Source organism: Geotrypetes seraphini, chromosome 2, assembly GCF_902459505.1.
Source record: "Geotrypetes seraphini chromosome 2, aGeoSer1.1, whole genome shotgun sequence".
Taxonomy (NCBI): domain Eukaryota; kingdom Metazoa; phylum Chordata; class Amphibia; order Gymnophiona; family Dermophiidae; genus Geotrypetes; species Geotrypetes seraphini.
This window is the reverse complement of record NC_047085.1, coordinates 363625984-363649390: the sequence shown is the minus strand read 5'-3', so window position 1 is coordinate 363649390 and position 23407 is coordinate 363625984. Positions and strand designations below refer to the sequence as shown.

Sequence of the window (23407 nt, the reverse complement as noted above, 5' to 3'; positions counted from 1 at the left end):
AGCTTCAGTCTGTGTAGCTCTGGAAGAAAGACCTGGCCCAAAGCCATATCAAACAAGACTCCCAGGTTCTCCAGTGCTGAGTTGGCTCCAGCTGGCTCTTCTTGAAGTTGATGATCCATCCCAAGTCTTGGAAGAGTTGTACCATTCTGGAAACAGCTCATTTGCCTTCCTTCTTGGACGAAGCTCTGACGAGCCAATCGTCCAACTGTGGGATTGGATCCCAACCTTGCGGGACACTACCATCACCTTAGTAAAGGTACGAGGTACCCTTGCTAGGCTGAAGGGGAGCGCCAAGAACTGAAAAAGCTGGTCCAGAACATGAAACCTCAAGTACCTCCTGTGGGGCAGGAAAATGGCAATGTGGAGATAGGCTTCCGTGAAGTTGAGGAAAACAAGGAATTCCCATGGCACCACTGCCGCTATGGCTGACTTGAGGTCTAGAAATGGTTTCCAGTCTTCTGAGCCTTTCTTTGGCACAATAAAATATATGGAGGATCTGTCCAAGCCTGATTCAGGGTCCAGGACTGGCTCTATGGCATGAAGGTCCAGTAGCCTTTGAACCGTTGCCCTGACTCTGGTTGGCCAGCTGGAGAATCTACAAAGTGGTCTGGAACTGGGGTAACAAATTTGATTTTGTAACCACCCTAAACAACTTCCAATCTGAGCCCAGACTGACCAGAAGGCCGACAGCCTGTGTCCTATCTGGGGGAGCTCTGCTCCTGTCTTGGTGTCATTGCGATTTCTTAAAGGCTGGAGAGACGCAAGAGCCCAAGGTCTACTATCTCCTACCTCCACTAGATCTCAGACATGATCCCTGAAAGGACTGTTGTATTGCTTGGCTTGCTGCAGAAGAACAGAATCTTCAAAAACTCAAAAATTACTCCTTCCCAGACCCTGAGCCATTCGGGATTTGCTGTCTGGTAAGGCCTTGGGGCAATGGTCTGCAATGCTTGCCATCAGGTCATCCAGACCCTTGCCAAATAGTATCTGCCCCTGAAGGGGAGTCTGTTCAGCATGGCGTTAGAGGCAGAATCTCCTGCCTACCGTCTGATCCAAAGCATCCGGCGAGTGGAGATCACATAAGCCAACACCCTGATGAGAACATACAGAGCATCTGCTACATAATTCACTCCAGATAGGAGCATTTGGGAATCCTCGTCATCCTCTGGGACTGATGCTTGAGACAATCATGTGTAGCTAGCACGTGGCACAAAGAATCGCAGCTGCCACCTTAATCCCTAAGGCTAAGGCTTCAAATTGCCTCTTGAGGAGCAAGTCCACTTTATGGTCCAGAAGATCCTTTAACATCACACCACTCTCACCAGGCAGGGAGATGTGTTTAGTGACCTGCGCCATCAGTGAATCCAGCTTCAGCTGAACAAACAGTTGCTGGAAATCTGAAGCCATTCAGTAAAGCATGGCCACAGCCTTAGCCACCACAAAGAACCCCTCTGGAGACTCCCAGTGGTCCGTGACCAACTTAATGATGTCTGGATGCGAGGGAAAACACACTGATTTAGCAACAGAGGTGCTTATAACTGAGCACTGAGTTGAAGGAGCTAGAGGAACTTTCAGCTTCAGTTCCCTCAGCAAGGCAGAAATAATGCTGGAAAGCACCGAGGCTTTAAAAAGCCGGCATACTGTGGAGTCATTTCCACCAGGGATGCGAGCAGCTACGCAGGGGACAATCCCAGCAGGCTAGTTAGCTAGGTGTCCCCGAGGGTCTGATCCTGCTAGCAGCAAACTTCCATAGCATGAGTCAGCATCTTATCCCAGGCAGAGGTCCCAACAAGTGGAAACCTCTGGGCTCCAAGCCTCCAAAAAACACAGAACAAATACCCCAAAATTTAAAAAAATGCAGAGCAGATCAGAAACACTTCTGAGCAATTTGTCTGAAAAAAAAATCCACAAATTGAGGGGGCAGGAACAACTTCCTGGGAAGGAGATGGAGTTGAAAACATGATTGACAGTTTTCTGAGAGCAAGTTGTGGGTTCAGATGGAAATCCCTATGGTTCAGGACCATTAGACACATTGCACTAGAACAATCTCTTATGGTAAAATGAATAACTAAAGAGTATGTATAACGAGATTGCCAACAGCCATGTTTAAACCCAAGGTCTTTGAAGCAAGAGTGAGTGGCATCCCAACTGTTAGACACCAGTGACTCTCAGCAGTTTCATAGCGAGGGTGGGAGATACCCAGGGTGGTAGCACCCCCTCGCTCTCTTCTCTACCCCCCCCCCCCCCCCCCCGCTCCTTCCCTGCCTCCCCTGCTCCCTTTCCCTCCTACCTGTTTAGCTTCCCCGGCCCAAGCAACATTTCTAACTTGCTGGTGTTGACTCTCAATCTGATGTCAGTTCCTAGTCATGGAACCCAGCAGTAATGACAGAGGGGAGCACCGAGGCCGGCACAAGTAACAGGTTGGAGCTGCTGTTCATGCCGGCAAAGAACTAGAGTTATGATGCTGGGAAATAGAAAGGCGCATGAGCGGCAGGAGAGGAGAGAAGTGGCAGGAGCAGGGGGAGACGAGAGGAGGAGGGGTTCCGGCACCCCCACCAAGAAGGCACCCAGGGCGATCCGCCCCCTCCCCCCCCCCGCCCCCCTCTTACTACGACACTGACTCGCAGTCTGGCCAGGGATGGTGGTGGAGGATGCTAATACCATGGGGAAAGGGGCCTCAAGGGGGATGTTGTTGCTGGGAAGGGGTCAGATGTTGGAGTAGGGGATCTTGAAGCCAGGGTGGGGATTGATATTGCTGAGGGGATGTTTGTGGAGGAGTGGGGGGAGAATGCCATGGAGACAGCAAGACAGCTGTGAGTACAGGACCAGCAATTTCAAAAGGCTGCTCCTATGCGGTAATACTTCAAGACATCAGGGACTAGTGATAAGGCTGGTTGTCAATAGGGAAGAGGAGGTCATTCAGGGGAGGCTTCAGGGAGGTCTGGGAACTTGGATGCTGTGGGAGGGGATTGGATGTCATGGAGTCATGATGGTGGAAGGAGGCTTATTGTTGCCACACTAGGGTGGGTGTATCAGATGGTGATGCTGACCTCAGCCTTTACATCTGCCCTTCCAGTAGGCCATTATGCAGGTGTTAAAGGCCAATATTCCATTCCTCTTATAAAAGAGGAATATATGTTGCTATTCTTGGTCGGCCCCCCCACCACTCCCTTTATATGCCTCAACACGCTTCTTTCCCAAATGGCGTGAATCTCATGAACAAATGGCAGCTTTCTAAAATGGCTTTTCCATGTGTCTGTCCATGTTGCTATGTACACATGGGGATGCTTCCAAAATAAGGGCCTCTATATTATATGTTATATTTTTGCTCTACTTCATACATGTGATCTGTATTTTAGTTAAAATTCTAAACTGGGATGGGTATATTTTATACAGTATCTGCAATACAAAACAAGGTTAAATATATAAATAAATTTATTTCCAGATTATGGAAGAAAACAGATTTGTTACCTCTCTGCACTTTTTTTTTTTAATCTTCCTTTTGTTCAATTCTAAAACCTGGCTTTAGCTAGTTTTAGTGGTCTGAACTGAAGCACATAGAGATTAGGAGAGTGGCCGTCTTCTTATCAGATGGTATCACAAGGATGAGCAGAGAAATAAAGTTCTTTTAATATGAACCCTCCTTTATAAGGGCATATTACTTTATATCAATTATCCTATTTTTAGACAAACTCCCATGCCAATTATTATAAAAAAATGTACGGATTACAGGGTCAGTGCAACCCGTGTGTGCCACCCATACATCTGCACAGAGGGGCAGCTTAGGGAGGATGAATCACACAGCTGAACCAGCCAATGAAGCAGATGTTACTAGTGAGGTTGGTGCATAATAAGGTACTGGAAAGGAAGCCTGACCTATCCTCCTCACCCATTGCTGGGGAAGTGGTCTCTACATTCTCATAAATATACTTACAACCCAATAATGTAGGAGAAAGATGAGAAGGAATGGAGAAAGTATAGGAGAGAAAGGATGAGGAATGGGGAAAGAAGAACAGAAAGGAAGAGGAGAATAGAAAGATGAGACAAGGAGGAAGAAAAGAAAGCAGGAAAGCAGAAGGAAGCAAAGCAAGAAGGAAAAAAAACAGCTATCCCCTCATACGAGGAAAGAGGCAGAGAGGAAACTGTGAAAACTCAAATAGAAGAAAGGATATCAGAAAGGGAGAGAAAATTTAAACAGCAACAAGACAAGGGAATGAGAAAAAAAAAAGGTATGCTGGGCCAGAAAATCAAGCCAGAGACATGAATGTTTGGCACGTTTTATTGTCTGATAGAGAATATTAATAACTCATCGGTGTAAAATGTTTGGGATTCAGTTCAAAGTTTGACTTGGACAGAGAATTTACATATTGGGAACAGCTAAATGATGCTGGCTGATCTGGTTTCTTCTAATGCCTAATTACTAGAATTGTCTCATGGCCAGGACATACCCCCAGCATTGATGGTTTTATGCTGGATTCAAAATATTTTGTTGCAACAAAACTTAAAGAATGTGTTTGGAGATATATTTTGAAAGTAAATTGCTACAGTTTTCCATGGGAATTATTCACTAGACCAGTGTTCTTCAACCGCCGGTCTGTGGACCGGTGCCAGAAATTTTCTGCTGGTCCACAGGGCCGGCACCTCCATCGGGCCCAAGAGATTGTTCTGTAGCTGCCAGTCCTCGGTGCGATCAATGCGGCGTCTTCAGGCCAGCTCTCTGAGTGCTGCAGTGCACAAAGCCGTGGGAAAAGGATCCTAACCGCGGCCTGCGCCTGACCCGGAAGCCTTCTCTCTGATGTCGCAAAGTCAGAGGGAAGACTTCCAGATGAGGCGCGGGATGCGCGCGAGGAGCCGCTTCCCACAGCTTTGTGCAATGCAGCACTCAAGGAGCCGGCCCGAAGACCCTGCGTTGATCGCACCTTGGACCGGCCTGAAGCTAACACTGGGGGCCAGGCCAGAAGGCAAGGCACATGGAGGGAGAGAGACAACAACGGTAGGAGAAATGCTTTTATTTTTTTATTTAGTGATTTTACATCTGCTGTCTGTTCAGGAAGAAATGCATTTGTTTGTTTTTCTCTGGGGGTTGTACTGCTTGCAGAGTCTTGCATCTTAGGGTTTGTTTGTGAATATTAGTACTTTTAGTTTTTGGTCCTGCATTTGCATGGGGTTATCTGTTTTCTGGTAGGAATGAATGTTGAAAAGCATACAGTGTGCTTTGTGTATTTTAATTTTGTGGTTAACCATTATGTGTTGTTAATATGATTATATTGTATGTGTGAATGGATGAAAAATGGATAAAAAAAATGGTGTTACACTTAGTACTATTATGGGGGCAGAGTCTGGGGCGGAGATTGGGTGGAGAAGAGCACAACTTAACCCAGTGTTCTTCAACTGCCTGTCCGTGGACCGGTGCCGGTCCACAAAATAATTTTATTTCTGCCGGTACATAGGTGTCAAAAGGTTGAAGAACACTGCACTAGAGTACTCCTCCCTGCATCCTCCTCACCCCACATGAACTACTGCCTATTGGCAAGAGGGCAAAATGCATCCTGGATTCACCCACCAGAAATCAGGTAGCCTTACTTCAGTCCAATCCTACCCATGCCAGCCCCCTGCAAGAAGTGTTCAGATGCTCATTAAAGTTAATGTTAAAAAAATAAATAAAAAAAAAAAAAAAGCAAAGCCCAGAACTTACTTGGTTAACAAAGCAGCTCCAAAGCCAGCAGGCCTATTTGTTGTACAGTACAGACTTTTTCAGTGATCTTTGTGAACTTGTGAAAATGGCTACTTACATGTCTTTTAGAAAGAAATTGAAAGCTCATTTATTCTGAATTGGTTTTGGATGGTTATTAAGAATGTTTTACATTAGATGGGTTGATGGTTTAGATCAGAGTTTCTCAACTCAGTCCTAGAGTACTCCCTTGCCAGTCAGGTTTTCAAGATATCCACAATGAATATGCATGAAAGACATTTGCATATAACAGAGGCAGTGTATGCAAATCAAGTTTATGCAAATTCAATCTGGATATCCTGAAAACCTGACTGGCAAGAGGGTACTCCAGGACCGAGTTGAGAAACACTGGTTTAGATGATTGATCTGGAGTAATACATATTGCAATTTATTGCTTTTGTAAACTGTGATATGTATTTTATATAATTTGCACTATAAAACAAGGAAGCAATAGAGAAGGTCAAAGTACTTCAAACCAATGGCGCCATTCTTGGAAAATACCGAGTTCCAGTACTCACATTGAAGCTGTACTCAGAAGATTGGTTTTATACCTACAAGGTTCTATATTATGGTTATTTTACCTACTACTGTATATGAATTCAGACAGCACCCATTTAATCCCTGATATAGATGCATTGTGCCGAAACACAGATCGTGTTGTGTCCATTCAATAATATAATTGGCTAGTGGCACTAATTCTTAAATGGTAAATTGAAATAAGGGCAATATCCAAAACACCACTTAAAAATGCTTGATGTAATCACCCATTGAACTTTGTATAGGTTTTTTTCAAGGCTACTATTCCCTATATTGCTTTCAGCCATTCAAACAGACCACAGCATCTAGATAGCTGAAAGCAATATAGGGAATAGTAGCCTTGAAAAAAACCTATACAAAGTTCAATGGGTGAAACATGTTGGTGTATCTATCCCTGTGTGAGGCGAGACCATTCAGCTAAGTACTTTTTAGTACATAATTGTGATAAATAAGTTAAAAATTAAAAAAATAATATAAAATTGATCTAGTGACGATTTGGAGCATAAAGCCACATACTATGAGAATGATTTGAGTATGTGGTGGCCCCGTTGAGGATCTGGGGAAAGAAGCATGGGATGAACACAGAGGGCCAGTACTGGGCAGACTTGCACGGTCTGTATATGGCCGTTTGGGGGAGGATGGGCTGGAGAGGGCTTCAATGGCTGGGAGGGTGTAGATGGGCTGGAGTAGGTTTTCACGGAGATTTCGGCAATTGGAACCCAAGCATAGTACTGGGTAGAGCTTTGGATTCTTGCCCAGAAATAGCTAAGAAGAAAAAATTTAAATTGAATCAGGTTGGGCAGACTGGATGGACCATTCGGGTCTTTATCTGCCGTCATCTACTATGTTACTATGTAGATAACTCTGGCTAGTCAGAAGGATGTCCCTAAGTTATCTAGACAACAAACTGAAAATTGCTGCTAGCAGAATCAATTCTGGTGCTGATTGCCTTATCTGGATATAAATATCTTGGCCAACATTTAGAAAAAATGCTGACTGCCGACTGAATATATTGACCTGTTACTGTATTGTGGTCAGAAGTTGCAGGTATCTCCACATTTGACTAAGGCTACTCAATTACAGGGGGACTTACTTCTTCAGATAAAGGGTTGGGTACCTGTATTGAGAGCTATTTTTTCTTTTATTTTTGTAGAGGTTCCATACAAGTGGCTGGTTAAATTTCAAGATTCTAATTTTGCTTTTTATGATTATGAACATTTTGAAAAGGTTTTGATTGATAAGAAGATATGATCAGGGTTGTAGGAATAGGCTTTACAAAGGTACTAGTTTTCTCAGGCATAGAGTTCACCAATTCCTTTTGGATTTTTGTATTGTTTGCTTGATTTTTCTCTTACTCCCCAGTAAGGTGGACTTGATATTCAGATAAACCTATATTATGCTTTGGCGATATTTCTCACTTCTGTTCTTTAGCATATCTATGATTTCCTCCCCCCCCCCCCTATTTCAAAATATGTCAATAAAAAAGAATAAAATCTCATTTTGCAGTGCGTGAAAAAATTTTGTAGCAAATTAATTTTAAGTAGCATGGAATAAATATCCAACCATGTATTCTGTAGGACTGAAGAAGCTATGGACCCTGTGGGATTAAAACAAGGAGCCGTCTGGACTTGTGAATTCTGTGGAATGTCATGCCAAGCAGGGCAGAATGCTTTGAAATAGGATGGGGGAAGAAACTGTGAAGTGTCTTGCAGGTCAGAAGGGTGAGTTTCTGGCTGAAAGCCTGGATTAAAAGGAGTCCTGGCATCTGGAACAGGAAGATCTCTGTTTTGGGAGCTAGAAGGAGTCATCTCCAGAGGAAGGAGAGAGAATCTCAATGCTTTTGAAGGTTTTTTCGGTTCATAGTCAGTGGCGCGCAAGACACCAGTGCGCCGACAATCCAGTGCTGACAATTCAGCGCAAGAGAAAAGCGTGCCGCCGAAAAACCTATTTTTAAAGAGCGCCGACGGGAGTGTGGTGGAGAACCTCCCCCCCCCCACTTTAATGCATAGTGTTTGCGCTGCCATTGGAGGGGTGTGGGGGGTGCAACTCCCCACACTGTAGAGAAAACAGAACTTTTTCTGATTTTTTTCAGGAAAAGTTCCGTTTTCTCTACAATGTGGAGGGTTGCACCCCCCCCACACACACCCCCAACGGCAGCGCAAACACTATGCATTGAAGTGGGGGGGGGGGGTTCTCCACCACACTCCCGTCGGTGTTCTTTAAAAATAAGTTTTTCGACAGCGCGCTTTTTTCTTGCGCTGGATTGTCGGCACGCTGGTGTCTGGTGCGTGATTATCTCGTCACCATTTTTTTTCCTTTTATTTTGCTTTATATTGGACTTCGGAGGTAAACCACATTGTGCATTCCGTATAATCAACAGCTACAAAAATGATAAACATAATAAATAAAACCTGGACTGGACCTACCTTCATTTGAGGGAGTAAGGGAATATTCCATCTTCCTAGAGACCCTAAAGATAAGCTGTATGGTCTTGTATAGGGACAAGTGGTAAACAAATTCTAGGGGAGGGAGAGAGGCTACATTTTTTTCAATAATACAAGCTGTAGTTAGGTTAAAAATGAACAACAGCTGAAACATACACAGCCCAAAAGCTACAGGCGCTAGTCCTAATAAACACTTGAGCTGCTTCCCTTTTCCATTTTGGTAGGTTCTAAGAAGGAAGAAAAACTCAAAAGACCAAATAGAAGAAAGTGATAGAATCTATAGGCTGTTGCCACTTTCTCTTAAAAACACTACCTCACAGTGTCAGAGCCACCTTAAAATCCCTAGTTTCACCCATGGGGGAAGTGACAAGGGAGAAGTGGAGTCAGGAAGACAGGAACTAGGAAGTTTAAAAGCTCAGGGAACAGCTGGGCTAGGGAGACCAAGGGGGAAGGAGCCAAGGCCTACTGCATATGCTGATAAAGAAAACAGTGGGAACGGACAATGAACAATCCACGGGAACCAGCAGGATAAGATCAATGTTTGTTTATTTCAGGCTAGGATATACATTGATTTTATCCTGCTGGCTCTCGTGGATTGTTCATTGGGCTAGATTCACCAAGCCCAACAATCGTGTTTGCGATCCGATTCACTAACCACGTGGCCAATCAACCTCCGATCCATGCATGCAAATGAGGGGAAACGGCATGTAAAGTAGGAAGGACACAATTCATTAAACTCAAGCAAGAACACCAACTGGGCTGCCCGATCCAAAAAGAAGCGACTGCTGAGGACCAGTCGCTCACGTCCCTGCCGACTCTCCTGCCCCAACTCTATAGTAGTTTCCAATGGTGTCCTGCCAGCATTTATCACTCAGCTTTCACATAACAACTGTTCTCCTGCTTCCTGCTGCCCCAACTCTCCTGCTCTCTGCCGCCCTTTCCTGCAGTGCGAGCTCATGGTTTTAACCTGCGAGTTTAAAATGGGGTTGCACTACGGCGAAGGGGGACAGTGAGAGCGAGCGCTGCCAGCAATGGTCAGCTGAGCCGAAGGAAAGGGAAGGGGAGAGCGGCAAACGGTGACTGATTTTGCATTGTGCTTTTCTGCAACTTTTATGCTATAGATCAGGGGTGTCCAACCTGCGGCCTGAGGGCCACATGCGGCCCAGTGAAGTATTTTGTGCAGCCCCGGTCGAGGGCAATGCAATGTTTTCCTCTGCTGCCCCCAGGTGTTTACCGTCTTGCCGGCTCCCTCCTCTGTCTTGCTGCAGCATTTGCACCTTTGTGCGGCCCCAGAAACATTTTTTTTTGGCCAATGCGGCCCAGGGAAGTCAAAAGGTTGGACACCCCTGCTGTAGATCAAGCATCTCAAACTCAAAGGGAAGAGCGAGTGCTGCCTGCAACAATCAGCTGAGCTAGCGGAAAGGGAAAGGGGAGAGTGGCGAGCAATGCTGATGACCGGGCTCCGGTGGGGAGGACAGGGAAAGGCAGAGGGGCGGCTGGTGGGACTCCCTCCAGTATTCAGGATGACATTAAAAGGAGAGCAATCTATCCAAACAACAGAAAATTGTCAGTTAAGAAAGGCATATTAAAAAAAAAAAGCACATCTCTTTGAGCAAGCGCATGTGCAGACCATCTACAGGCAAAGAAGATGGTCTGCGCAGGCGTCAGGATCGCTCTCAAGCGATCCGTGTGGTCGGTGGGGGGCGTTCCTCTGATCGCCCCCATTTGAATACAGACCGGTTGTGAATCAGCCAGCCTGCCTCGGATCGGACACGGATTGGAGTGAATCGGGAAGGTTAGTGATTCTAGCCCATTGTCTGTTCCCACTGTTTGTTTGTTTTTTCTGTATTGCTCCTGTGGTTTTGTGCCCTGTTGGACTTTTGGGGGGTTTTTTCTACTGCTTATGCCTCCACCAAGTACCTATGAACCCAAACTTCAACAATCAGTTAGTCCCAGTTTAACTGGGACTTTGTAGTTTGGCAAATTGGATCAATCCTAAGGCAGATTGGCTGGTAAAATGCTAAGAACTATAATGATAACTCTGGGGAAACCAGACCAGACCCCCCCCCAAAAAAAGGTATTGCTTTATCGAGAAAATGTAGTGCCTGCAGCAGTCCCGCAGGAGTAGGCTATAGAGGACATTCCTATATTCAAGGTGTAGTTTTGTATTTGATTTCTCCTTCCCAAACAGGATCCACCCCCCCCTCTTCCTAACAGTCTTAATAAATGTTAGTTTTGTTCACCTTAGCCTGATTTTATCTGTGCTCCAAGCCCGTCCTCGCACAAGGAGTCAGATAGCACTAAAAAAGATGGCTACATAAAAAATGTTCACCCTGTAGATGCATACAGACCCCCCCCCCCCCCCACCTCAAGTAGAGTGTAAATTCTATCATTTGAATGAACAGAAAACTGGCTTTTAAGACAAGGAAAACTTAGGGATTTATTGCAAAACTCTTTACAAAGAAAGTGATCAGATGAATTGCGTTCTAATTCTTCTCTGGCATCTTAGAATCACGTGCTGGAATGTGGAAATGGGGGATGGGGCAGGGAAGAAGAAATAGAAGGCCGCATGCCCTATTTTCCTACAACACAACTTCATACTTCAAAACAAAACAAATCTTTATGTTCGAATGTATGCATAGTAGAGATGATCTCTAAACTTGAATTCCTGCCTACCATGACTGCGGAAAAGTTACTGTAAATCTTTAAGAATGAATTCAGTATTGCAAGATATTTTTTTTTTTATTTTCTTTTTAATCAGTAACCCAAGAAGTCTTAACATTTCATCTTGAACACCGAAGCCTGTCACCCCCAGAGCAGGATTGGCAGAAGAAACTTAATTGCTCTATTATCTACATAGACATGTGTTAGCTATTAAGACCGAGGTGGTATCCTGCCTAGGAGCAGAGCTAGTAAAGAAAAATCCTTGGCTCTAATACACTACAATCTCCCCTTTGGTTTCCGACTCAGAAATCAGAAGGCAAAGTGATGAAAAAATAATATAGTAAATTCAACAGGGCAGATGCGCAACTGTAATGACAAAATAAAAACCACCAAGCATAATCTGTCAGAAAAATAGATTGTATGGCTGTTGTGCTCCTGAGGATCACAGGAAAACCCTCTGATCTCCATGGCTCCTCCTACAGATTAAAGCAAGCCTTTCAACCTGCTTCACACTGTTGTAGGAAATTTTGTCTGGCTGCTAAATGATGATATCCTGCACTGTTAATACTATGCAAGTAGAAGACATGAAGCAGACCAAGTATCAGGAATACTATGATTTATTAAGCAGAACCCAATGTGGCCACATTTCACCTTCAGGCTGCATCAGGGGGTAGATGTTAGAAAGAGATAGAGCCAATGGGCCTATCATTTCACACAAAAAAAGTACTTGCCCTGCAAGACAACACATCAGCTCTGACAAAGCAAAGGGATCCTTATATACCCAGGCAAGGGAAGTTCTAATTCAGCAAGGTCTTTGAGAGGCAATATACCTGAAACGTGAAGTTGAGGGGTTGAAAATGGCATTCCAGATCCTCCAGCTGAACAAAGCGAGTGGCTTCCACCGATTCACCATAATCGAAAGAAGTCGGAGTCACAGACCTACAAAAAAAACAAAACAAAAACAGATAATAGCCAAACCATGTCAGTCTTAAATCTTCCCCTGCAGAAACCAAATCCTCTTTTATAGATCTCCCTAGGCCTCCGTCCATTTCAGTCTGTGCCACCAAGCAGCTACCTTCTTATTTCCTAAAAGCTTGGTGTCTTTACTCTCTGCATTTTCCACAGAATGCTGAAAAACAGACATATGCAAGAATGCTGTTAACTGTTATCAGTACCCAGTAAGGAATCTGTCTCCCCCTTCTGCCCATTTGGCAGAAAATGGCATAAGCAGGGCGACCAGCTGCCAATAACATAGTTCTGCTTTTCATTTACAAAAAAAAACAATACCCATCCACCTGCCATTTCCCTTCTATTCTCCTTCCTGCCCATCTCTCACTACAACCATTATTTCCGTATTCTCTTCCCTACATATGCTTCCCCTCGCCCTACAACCTGTACTTCTCTTTCTTCTCTCATCTGTTCCTTCCCTTTGGTCGCAAAGAAATTTGAGAAAAAAGCCAGAGACCAATTGGGTCTTATGATCCTTCTCTGGTCTCTATGATAAACCTGCCCCTTCTGTCCATCTGATGGCTATCGGTGATTTGTTCAGCATATATGTTTTATGGAACAAAGGTTTGTGACGAAGTACGAATAGAGGATGCAAAAATAAAAAAAAGTTAGATAAACTGCAGCTTGCTTTCACAGCCTGGGAATTCAAGGCAAGATGAAAGCAGACTTTTGGCCTGCCCACTAATATGTAAACAAGAAAAGAATGCAGTTTTCCACTGGGATGAGATATGTGCGTTTCCTTTGTGCTCCTGCTCTGCAGTGACTGGGCCAGTTACCCTGTGATCGATGTGTCCACTTCATGCATCAGCGGCACGGTCAGAGTCAGGGTGTTGTCGTGCAGAGATTCAGCGCGTTCAAGGTTCCCGCTGATGGAAAGGAAAAATAAGTTTATTAAACACAGCGATTTAACTGACCCTCTGGTGTGCATGCAAGTACACATTGCAAACGAATATCAAACTACAGTTTAGGTTGGCTGTCTTTCAGACCAACAATTTGAACAGCTGTAACTGGAATATACTCATCTGTGTGATCAAGACAGATCCTCCATTCTGTAGTATCACAATCCGTCCTTCCCCCCCAAGATTCCACATAACAGCATCTCATCTTCTGATAAGTGGGCACAATTTACTGGGTCTTCTAGATCCAACAGTAAGTTCTAATGATACGATTATGGGGACAATCCTATAACCCTTTTAGGTGGCCCAATGCTGCATGGGGAGTGTCTATTCTATAACAGCACTTGGGCTCCCTGATTCATTTATAGAATACTGATGTAAACCTGCAATTGCCTAAATGTAGATGTACCCAGGTATGCCAGATCTATAGCAGATTTAAATGGATGTGCCTAAATGGGGCAGGCACTATGTGTAAATTTACTGTATTCTGTAAGTTGTGTGCATAAGTAGCAGCCCCACCTATGCCTCCATGCTCTACTCATGCATACGTCCCCTTGAGGATGCATGCTATAGTATGTGCTATCTTATAGAATAGTGCAAGTCACACTTACATGCAAACATGGCACTTTTCTGTGCATTTACATATGAAAGGTACACATTAACTTGCATGTGCTTAGTTATGAATCGTAAGAACATAAGCATTGCCATACTGTGACATACCAAAGGTCCATCAAACTCAGTATCCTATTTCCAACAGTGGCCAATCCAGGCCACAAGTACCTGCCAAGATCCCAAAAGAGTAACTTTTCTTTTAGGAAGATATCCAAAACTTTTTTAAAACCCTGCTAAGCTATGAGCGCTAGTGTGTTAAGGTTACTACTCTCTGGAAATTATAGCTCAGGTCTGCCTTAAGAGTCCAGGATCAAGGCCAGGACACTACGCTTTAAGAGTCCATATCAACTAGCACTTATGTAGGTAACTTTCCATTGCTGGCACCAATTACATGCATAAGTGCTAGTATTAGGTAACATACACTTGCTATTATCACCTAAATTTAGGCAGCAACTTATAAAGTCCTCTTTTCAAAAGAGTAACGTTATATCTATGTTATCTGAATGTTCTAATGCATGTGTATTAGGTACCGTGTTTCCCCGAAAATAAGCCCTAGCAGGATTTTCGGGGTAGGTGTTAATATAAGCCCTACCCCCAAAATAAGCCCTAGTCCCGGGATTTGCCAGCAGTTTCCCTTCCCTCCCTCCCATCCCTTGTGCAACAGGACCCTTTAAAGAGCACCCCCCCTCCCCCCCTGAGCACCCGCCACACAGCCAAATCCCTATCCTTCCCTCCCTCCCATCGGAACCTGGCCGCGAGCCCTACTTACCTCTAAGCAGCGTCGGGCCGGCAGCACTCTAACAGGCTGCTTCGACCTTGTCCAGCCGTGAACTCTGCTTGGCTATGTGGCTGGTGCTCGGGGGTGCTCGCTCAAGGGTCCTGCTGCACGAGGGATGGGAGGGAGGGAAGGGAAGCTGGGCAAGGGTCCTGCTGCATGAGGGATGGGAGGGAGGGGAGGAAAGATGCTGCACATGTGGGGGAGAGAAAGGAAAAAGGAAGAATTGGGGTGAAGGAGAGGAAGGGAGAGATGATCATGTACATACCCCGAAAATAAGACCTAGTGCCTTTTAGGGGCCTAAAATTAATATAAGACACTGTCTTATTTTCGGAAAACATGGTATTTTTTTGGTATTATGCTGAGATTGAATTATATCTAGGCTGTCTGAATGTTCATCACTGCAGTCTATTATAGTATCTTTTTGTTTTCTACTGACATTTATGTTGTTTCTGTCATATGATTGCTCTGTAGTGCAAGGCAGGGTGGCACCCCCACCCCCACCTACTATTTCCTGCCACGCCATGCGCCCCATGCACCTCTTGAAATGCTCACCGGCATGAGGAGCATCTTCCAGCTGCTGCTTGCACCAGCCTCGGCTTCCTTTTGACATCATATCCTAGTCCTGTGACCAGGAATTGATGTCAGAAGGGAGCCGCGGCCAGACCAAGCAGTAGATGGAAGATACTGCTCATACAGGTGAATGTTTAAAGAGGTAAGGGAGGAGGGGCAGAAGGGAGGAGAGGTGCTGGTGCTCCCGCGAAGACAGCGCTCAAGGCGGTCTACCATCCCCCCTTACTACTGTTTCTGATACTGTTTCATCTTAGTTCTATCATTAGGTTTCAATTTGCAGATTTCCAAGTTTACCTCATTTATTTTATTTTTGTTTACATTTGATAATTTTACTACTGCTATGTTGTTAAAGCTGTAAGTTTTACGTCAAACAGTACCTACCCGTTGTACACTGCCTTGAGTGAAGCTCTTCGTAAGGCGGTTAATAAATAGCAATACATAAAGGTAGGAAGGACAGGCAGGCACCTATTTTGGGCTTATTTTATAAAGACAGATAGATGTCTGTGTACTTCTAAAAAAAAATGCCCCGCAAAAGCTGCAGAAATCACACAGCTAGAATGAAACTGTGGACATTTACACCTGCTTGGCAGCAATTGTAGATACTCTCATGTGAAGTATAAGCATAAGCTCCTATTTAAAAAAATATACATATAAATAGTGACACTCACCCCCCCCCCACACCCCAATGCTCTGCTCAAAATCTAGCCTAACATACCTACTAAAGAGTGCACTCTTGTCATCGCCTGTACTTTTTAATCAGGGAGTAATTTTATAAGCAGCATTTTAAGCACATATACAGAGTCCGCTATTCAGCTGGTAGCGGGCAGTGCCCTGTGGGCCAAACACCAGCACTCAACTCAGATATACATTGCCGGGCAATTTCCAGCAACCGGTTTTGAATATTCAGGATTCTTTATTGGCTGGCTCTAACTTAACCAGCTAAGCAAATATTCGGCACTGGCCAGTTAATAATGGTTAAAGATAGGACTGCTGTTTATGAGGTCCAATCTGCCTGCTAAACTCGGCCAGCCAATGTTTGAATTAGAGAGTTGCACGGGGACAGAAATCCCACCATCCCCGCCCGTCCCTGCCAGGATCCTCTCCGTCCCCACCCATCCCTGTCAGGATCCTCTCCATCCCCACCTGTCCCTGCAAGGAATTACCTCCATCCCCGCCCATCCCCATAAAAAGCAGCAATTACTTCTGACAGGATCATCTATTCCACAGTTTCTTTTGTGTTTGCGCTGCTGTTTTTCTTGTGGAATCTCTTTGGTGGAACCCTTTTTTGTTTTCTGTTCAGGTAATTAACTTATAAACCCCCTCTTTTACTAAGGCTGACGTGTCCATTATATTATATGGTTGAACCCTGCTTCCAAAGCCTTCCATCCCCGTGGGAGTCCCGTTGGCTAGAGGGGGGTCCCCGTGGGAGTCCCGCGGGTCAGAGGGGGGTCCCCGTGGGAGTCCCGTGGGTTAGGAGGGATTCCCGCGGGATTCCCGCAATCCCCATTCCCGTGCAGACCTCTAGTTTGAAATATTCATGGTTAGCCAGCTAACAGTTCAAGTTCAAGTTTATTTATTCTTAATGAATCGCCTATTTTAAATTACTAGGCGATGTACAATACAATTAAACATATAATTAAAACATAGGTGGTAATATATAAACTAACTTTTGTTATACTTTAAAAAATTAACATACAAGAATACATACATGATAAAAAAATATTAGTTTTGGGCAAAAAACATACATGAGTCGTGAGGATAGATAGGGGAGAAATTACAATGTTTGAACAGGAAAGAAAGAGTTACAACAATGGGAAAAACAAATGGGAGGGAGGTAAAAGCTTGCCGGAAATATAAAAAAGGAATATAATATTAAGAATCATAGGCATCTTTAAAGAAAAATGTTTTTAGTGTTTTTTTGAATATGGTTAGATCTTTTAATTCTCTAATGTGTTGAGGTAAGAGATTCCAAGATTGAGGGGCCATAATGGAGAACATATCATTTCGTCTGGTACCGATAACCTTCAGTGAGGAGACCGAGAGGAGGTTCAAAGAGGAGGAGCGGAGCGATCGTGTAGTATTATAGGGGATTAACCATCTATTGACAAATTGTGGCTCATTAAAATTTATGGTTTTAAAAACTAAGAGTAATAATTTAAACGTAATGCGATGACTTATTGGGAGCCAATGAGATTTGATTAGCAGGGGAGTGACATGGTCGTATTTTTTAGCGTTATAAATTAATTTAACGGCAGTATTCTGAATCAATTGCTGCCTTCTTTTTTCTTTTTGTGTGATATTAATGAGAAGGGAATTACAGTAGTCTAGTTTAGAGATTATTAAAGAATGGATAAGAATATTAGTGGATTCGGGTTGTAGAAACTTGGAAAGTGAACGGATTAGACGTAGCAACTAGCTGCGAATATTCAGTGGAGATAACTGGCTCCTGCTAAATATTAGCAGTTAGCAGTAGCCGGCCAAAACTATTTAACCAGTGAATAATAGGGGAGGCATTGTCATATAGGAACAAAAATGCTTTTACAGAATTACCCCTTAGATTTAGGAGCGCAGCTTTTATTTGAATACTGGACCAACAAAGAAACCTCCACATAAAGTATAAAAACAAGTAGAGGAATTTGAATTCAAGTCCCACAAACTGCAGATGGCAGGATAACAAAACAGGAAAAGAAAACTCTACCGTTTTGTATATCAGAATGTTTTTTAACATTTTTGGCAAGCTCAGCCATTCCCAGTTCTTTTATTTATCTTTTATTGGGGTGGTGCTACTGATACTGTACTAGTGTTGGGGGCCATCCAGCTATCATGCTGGGTCGGCATCGCAGGTGATGGCACTTGTTCAAAATGACTATATAAACATGAACTGCTGAATACATACAGCTCAGCCTCCCATTGATCAGCTTCTTTGATATGAGTGCCAATAAACAAAGGCACGTGCCAGCAGACTCAAGTTCCCCTCCCCACACAACCCTTCACATAGCCCTTCCTTTCCTGAAGTCATACCCAGAGCAGTGCTGTTCACATAAAGGAAAACAATGTATTTAGAGCATAGTTCTATAACTATGTGCCTATAATTCAGCACGGAGAGGAAGCCTGGTAGGAACCTATTCTATTCCACCTACTTTCCTATAGGGGATACTCGTGCTAGTGTAAGAGGTGAGATATGCACAAATGTACACTTAAGTACACTTATTTATCTGGAATTATTTACTGCTTTTCTGAAGAAATTCACCCAAAGCAGTATACAGCACCATTGTGTTTTGGTAACTGCCATGCACCTCAAGGCCAGTGAAAAGCACATAATTAAGTGTGCGTCCCCAACCACCATCACCAGTATGCCCACTTGCACACTACACCTTGACAAGTTACATTAGGTCCCAAAAATCTCAGTTTAAAAAAAATCTGCAGCTTTTTGCTGAGGTTATTTTACTGTCTGGGAGTTTCAAGCTGCAGCTTGATGCTTCCAAGTCTACAGAGAAGGTTCCTCTCTCGCCCTCAGCTCAAGCTCCCCCCTCCCACAATAGGGACTACCTTGTGATCATTAGTCATCGATAGGGGGCCTGCAGGTGTCTTTGAAGGTCCAGGGGTCTTCAGTAAGAGCAATGCCTGGTCATTCTTACTCAGTTCAGAACCAGTTCCAAAATGGTGCAACTAAGGCTAGGGTCATATTTCCATATAAGGTTGCTGAATTCCGCAGAGAATCAAGGTGCGAGAGAAGGCAAGGCACCTTGATGAATTGCCTCTTCCCCCCATCCCCCCTCCCATTATCCCAGCTCCTCAATCAGTATAAAAGCAGCCAGGAACATCTGTAGAGGACAACAACAAGAGAGAGGGAAACAGGGAGAACTTCCCAACAAGTATATCAATTCTGCTCATATCAACAAATGCAAAATAGCAACAATGAAAAACAAGAGAACAGGTCATTAAATAGTATAAACCTGAACGACAAAACAGTGCTATAGGGAGACACAGCTTGCATTGTCAGAAAGGGGTGCCTGAACCATGGACTCCTACCCCCAACTAAGTGCTAAACCCATTCTGGTGACACTCTTATAAAGGCTGGTCAGAAAACAGAAATCCAGCTTACCAGTACTTGTAAAGGAAGACAATCGGTGAATCAGCAAAGAATAGGGCGGGTTCCTGGAATAAAGTGTGGATTTACATGAAAAAAGATTAGCAAAGGTAAAAACCTAATCTTTTGTTCTTGTGCAATCCTGCTTTATTCTGGGACCAGTGGAATGTAAGAGCAGTCCCGAAAAATCAGGGTGGGACTGATGAGCCCGCTGCCAAAACAGAGGTACCAAAAGCAGCATCCTGTTTGACCACTACATCGATCCTGCAAAACTTGGTCAAAATATGCAAAGAGGACCAGGTAGCGGCTCTGCAAATCTCATCTAGTGAAACAGCTGACAACTCAGCCCAAGAGGACAAAACACCTCTGGTTGAATGAACACACTCAGCAAGGGGGAGGGACTTCTTTCCGGCTGCCACAGAAATAGCCATGCGAATCCACCTAGAAATGGTAGCCTTAGAAGCCAGTCTACCTTTGTGGGCAGGACTCGTCACAACAGGCAAAATTTATTAGTGACCTCCAGATACCACAATAAAAACCTGCGCACGTCCAAGTCCCGTAACACCTAGTCCTGCTCCATCGAACCACTTTCGAAAGAAAAGGAGGAACAGAAAAGACAGACTTCTACAGCCTGGCTAGTAGTAAGGAAGACTGAGGAGCTGGAATAATGGAACAGTGATGAGGTATGAGGGGGAGGGGTTTAAGTCTCTAAAATTCTGAGGCTTCCTACAAAGTCCTGGCAGGTAGAGGGAAATAACCCAGTGGTCTCGGAGTAAAGTGGGATTGTACAAGAAAAGGACTTTCCCTTCCAGTGGGTTAGGAGTGCCCTTAAATACTTGGGCATCACGGTGTCCAATGATTTAGACAAGCTATCCCTCCCCCCTCCCTTTTACAAAACCATAGTGCAGTTTTAGTGCCGGCCATGACGGTAACAGCTCCTATGCTCATAGTGAGCGTCAGAGCTGTTACTGTTGCGGCTGGTGCTAAAAACTGCGCTAGAGTTTTGTAAAAGGGTGGTATATGTGTATAATTTCCCCCCCCCCCCAAATTAAAAACATTATTTGAGTGGGGAGGACTCAGTCTTTCCTGGTTAGGGAGAATTTCAGCAATAAAAATGATGGTCTTACCAAAACTCCTCTACCTCTTTATGGCCTTACCAATTTCCCTTCCAAAAATATTTTTTGCTCGGTTAAATTGGAAAATGTTCCACTATATATGGAAAAAGAAACCCCCAGAGTTAATAGGCAGGCCTTATTTTAATCAAAATCATTAGGTGGAATGGGAGTGCCTAATTTCCAACAATATCTTAGGGCAGCACACCTTCATATCATTTCTCAGTGGGTTAAGGAAATGTCCAAATAGTGTGTATATACAGAAGAAAATTTAGTATCAGATATCCCCCTCTGGGCATTACCCTGGTTACCTAAAGATCAATTGTTCCAATTATCCAGAAGATGAACTTCATATTTAGAACTTCCCTCCAGATATGGCAGGAAATATGGACCCATATGTTTCCTGAAAGACAGTTCCTGTCTTAGGGGGGGGGGGTCTATGTGAAATGGGCTAAGAACTCCCTATATACATTGAATCAACTTTAGGTAGATAAGCAAATGGAAACTTGGGAGTCATTATAAGAGCAATTTGGACTGTCGAGCAAAGTCTCTTTTTATTCTATTCAAATTAGAGATTTTCTATGCAAAAAAGCCAGGGATGAATTGGATTTGCCCATAACATATTTGGAGCAGGTGCTGGATGGAGGGTCCTCTCGTGGCTCCATTTCTTGTTGTATAATGCTCTTGTCACGTACAAACCCAGTGATGCAGTAAACAACTAAGTGGGAAGTGGATCTAGGCATGTCCTTTGATATTGCTAAATGGAAATTTGCTTTTAAAAGTCTTTTGAAAGTATCAAGTACAGTGGAACCATGGTTTGTGAGCATAATTTGTTCCAGAAGCATGCTCGTAAACCAAAGTGCTCATACATCAAAGCGAGTTTCCCCATAGAAAGTAAGGGAAACTCGCATCATTCGTTCCACATCCCCAAAAGACACCCCTCCCCCCGCGAGGCCACTGGCGCGCTTCCACCCCACCCCCAGGGAACAGACATTGCCCCCCCCCACCCACCCAAACCCTTACCGTGATCAGGCACTGGCATGCAGCACCAACCCACAGGATGTGCCGGTGCCGAAAGAGCCTGCTGCTGATATCTGCTGGGCTTTGAGCACCTGCGCATGCTCCCGCTCTCTGTCTGTTCATTACTGGCTGATGTTTATAGTGCAATGTTTGGTTTGTATCTAATTTTTCTCTTAATAAATGGTTGAAATCAAAAAAGGTCCTACTTGTCAAAACATGCCAGAAGGAGTTCTCTTATGCCAGAAGAAGGATCTTGATGTACAGCAGTGCTCTTGACAATGTAGCTGCTACTCTTCCCCTGCCTCAAATTTTAACTCCCACAGGAGAGGGAATCCAGGTGGTTAGATTAATGACCACTTTGGCAAGTCCAATGGGGGGAAGGGGTGATATAGAGAAAAAGAGTGAGAAAGTCATTTGGCAGTGGAGGGGGGAAACAATTCAGTACTCAGACCCACAGCAATTGGGGTGGCCTGTCTCCAATGCTATCCTCAAACTATGCCTATAGGAGCTAGTCACCCGACTTCATTCCTCTGAGCTGATCGACTCCTGACCATGGCCATTATTTTAGATAGCTTAATTTAGGCAGCTAACTGAGCATGAAAATTCATATGCTCTTCTCCCCCAAGTAGAAATATCGAGTAGTCGGACTAGGTGGACTGATTTTATATTTTCTGTCATCTTGTACTATGCAGATGATTTTCAAAGGGTTTAGGTGCCTAAATTGGTCCCATTGAAAATAACTGGGGTTAAGGCCCTAAATTAAGAAATCAGTTCTATTAAGCACATAAATTTAGAAGCTTAACAAGTGTGTGTGTGAAGCGGGGAGGGGGTAGTGGGCTATAGTTATAACGGACAAAACAAATTAGAAACATAGCACTGGCCACCTAATTTAGGACCCTAGGGGCTCCTTTTATCAAGGTGCGCTACGGAGGTTAGCGCGACGGACATTTCATCACACGCTAACCTCTGCGGCAAGCCAAAATACTAACGCCTCGTCAATGGAGGTCTTAGCGACTAGCGCAGCAGGTGGTTTAATGCGCGGTATTCCGCACGTTAAACCCCCTACCGCGCCTTGATAAAAGGACCCCTAAATTTAGACAAATGAGTTGTTCTTTTCTTTTTAACTATTTGTTTATATTTTATTATGTACATCCTCCTACCTACTCTACAGACAATCAAGAAATCTTACCAAAGAAAATGTACACAAATGCAGCACAAATATGTACTCTTAAGATCTTACCTCTGAGCAGTGGCAAGAAACTCAAGAATCTCCTCTTCCCCCGATAACTGGCTGGTATCAAAGATAACACTAAAATCATACTGAAAAAGATGCAAATGCAATCAGTTACTCTTTGGCTGGTATTACAATAAAGGTTTTAGACCAAACCCAAAATCCCATTTCTCCTTTGACTCACTCAACGCTTACTTCTGCAAATTCTCTTGAGCCTAATATTCAAAAGGATTTATGCCCCCAAATTAGGGGTCCTTTTACTAAAGGGCTTTAAGTCCCAATGCACGCTTAGCACATGGGATAACACAATGCAAAATGTGTTAAAGTGTATTTCAGTAATTTTGCATTTTTCATGCACTAAGAGGGAAATTCTGTAAGAGGTGCCTAGTCCGCATTTGCTGGCACCTAACTTGTTTTAATCGGCTTTAAGTGGCATGATAATTGATAGCACCATTAAAAGCTGATTAAAAAACAATTTTAAAAATCTAGGTGTCTCCCGGGACTGGTGGCTAACATCTGGGCACCTAGCAGTGCATAGTGATGCCGCACACCTAAGTAGGTGTGTTTAGGGGTGGAGTTGGCCTTAGATGTCACTAAGTGCCACTAAGCCCGATTCTACAACGAACCTAGGTGCATCTAAGTTCATCATTAGGTGTCGATAGCCGTGATTCTCTTAGTGGCACCTGAACTTGACTGATACATGGCAGATGTCAT

The 23407-nt window shown here is 44.0% G+C and overlaps 1 protein-coding gene across 1 annotated transcript in view; it reads right to left on the bottom strand.

The window, feature by feature from the left end:
- The window catches only part of ITGA9 (integrin subunit alpha 9), a 589864-nt gene that overhangs the window by 149153 nt on the left and 417304 nt on the right, over positions 1-23407 (bottom strand). Inside the window, exons 20-22 of the mRNA XM_033930560.1 lie at positions 22703-22782; positions 13161-13250; positions 12207-12315 (exon numbers count right to left, since the gene is read on the bottom strand). Coding sequence (XP_033786451.1) covers positions 12207-12315; positions 13161-13250; positions 22703-22782 — 279 coding nt within the window. The remainder of the gene's footprint in view (positions 1-12206; positions 12316-13160; positions 13251-22702; positions 22783-23407) is intronic.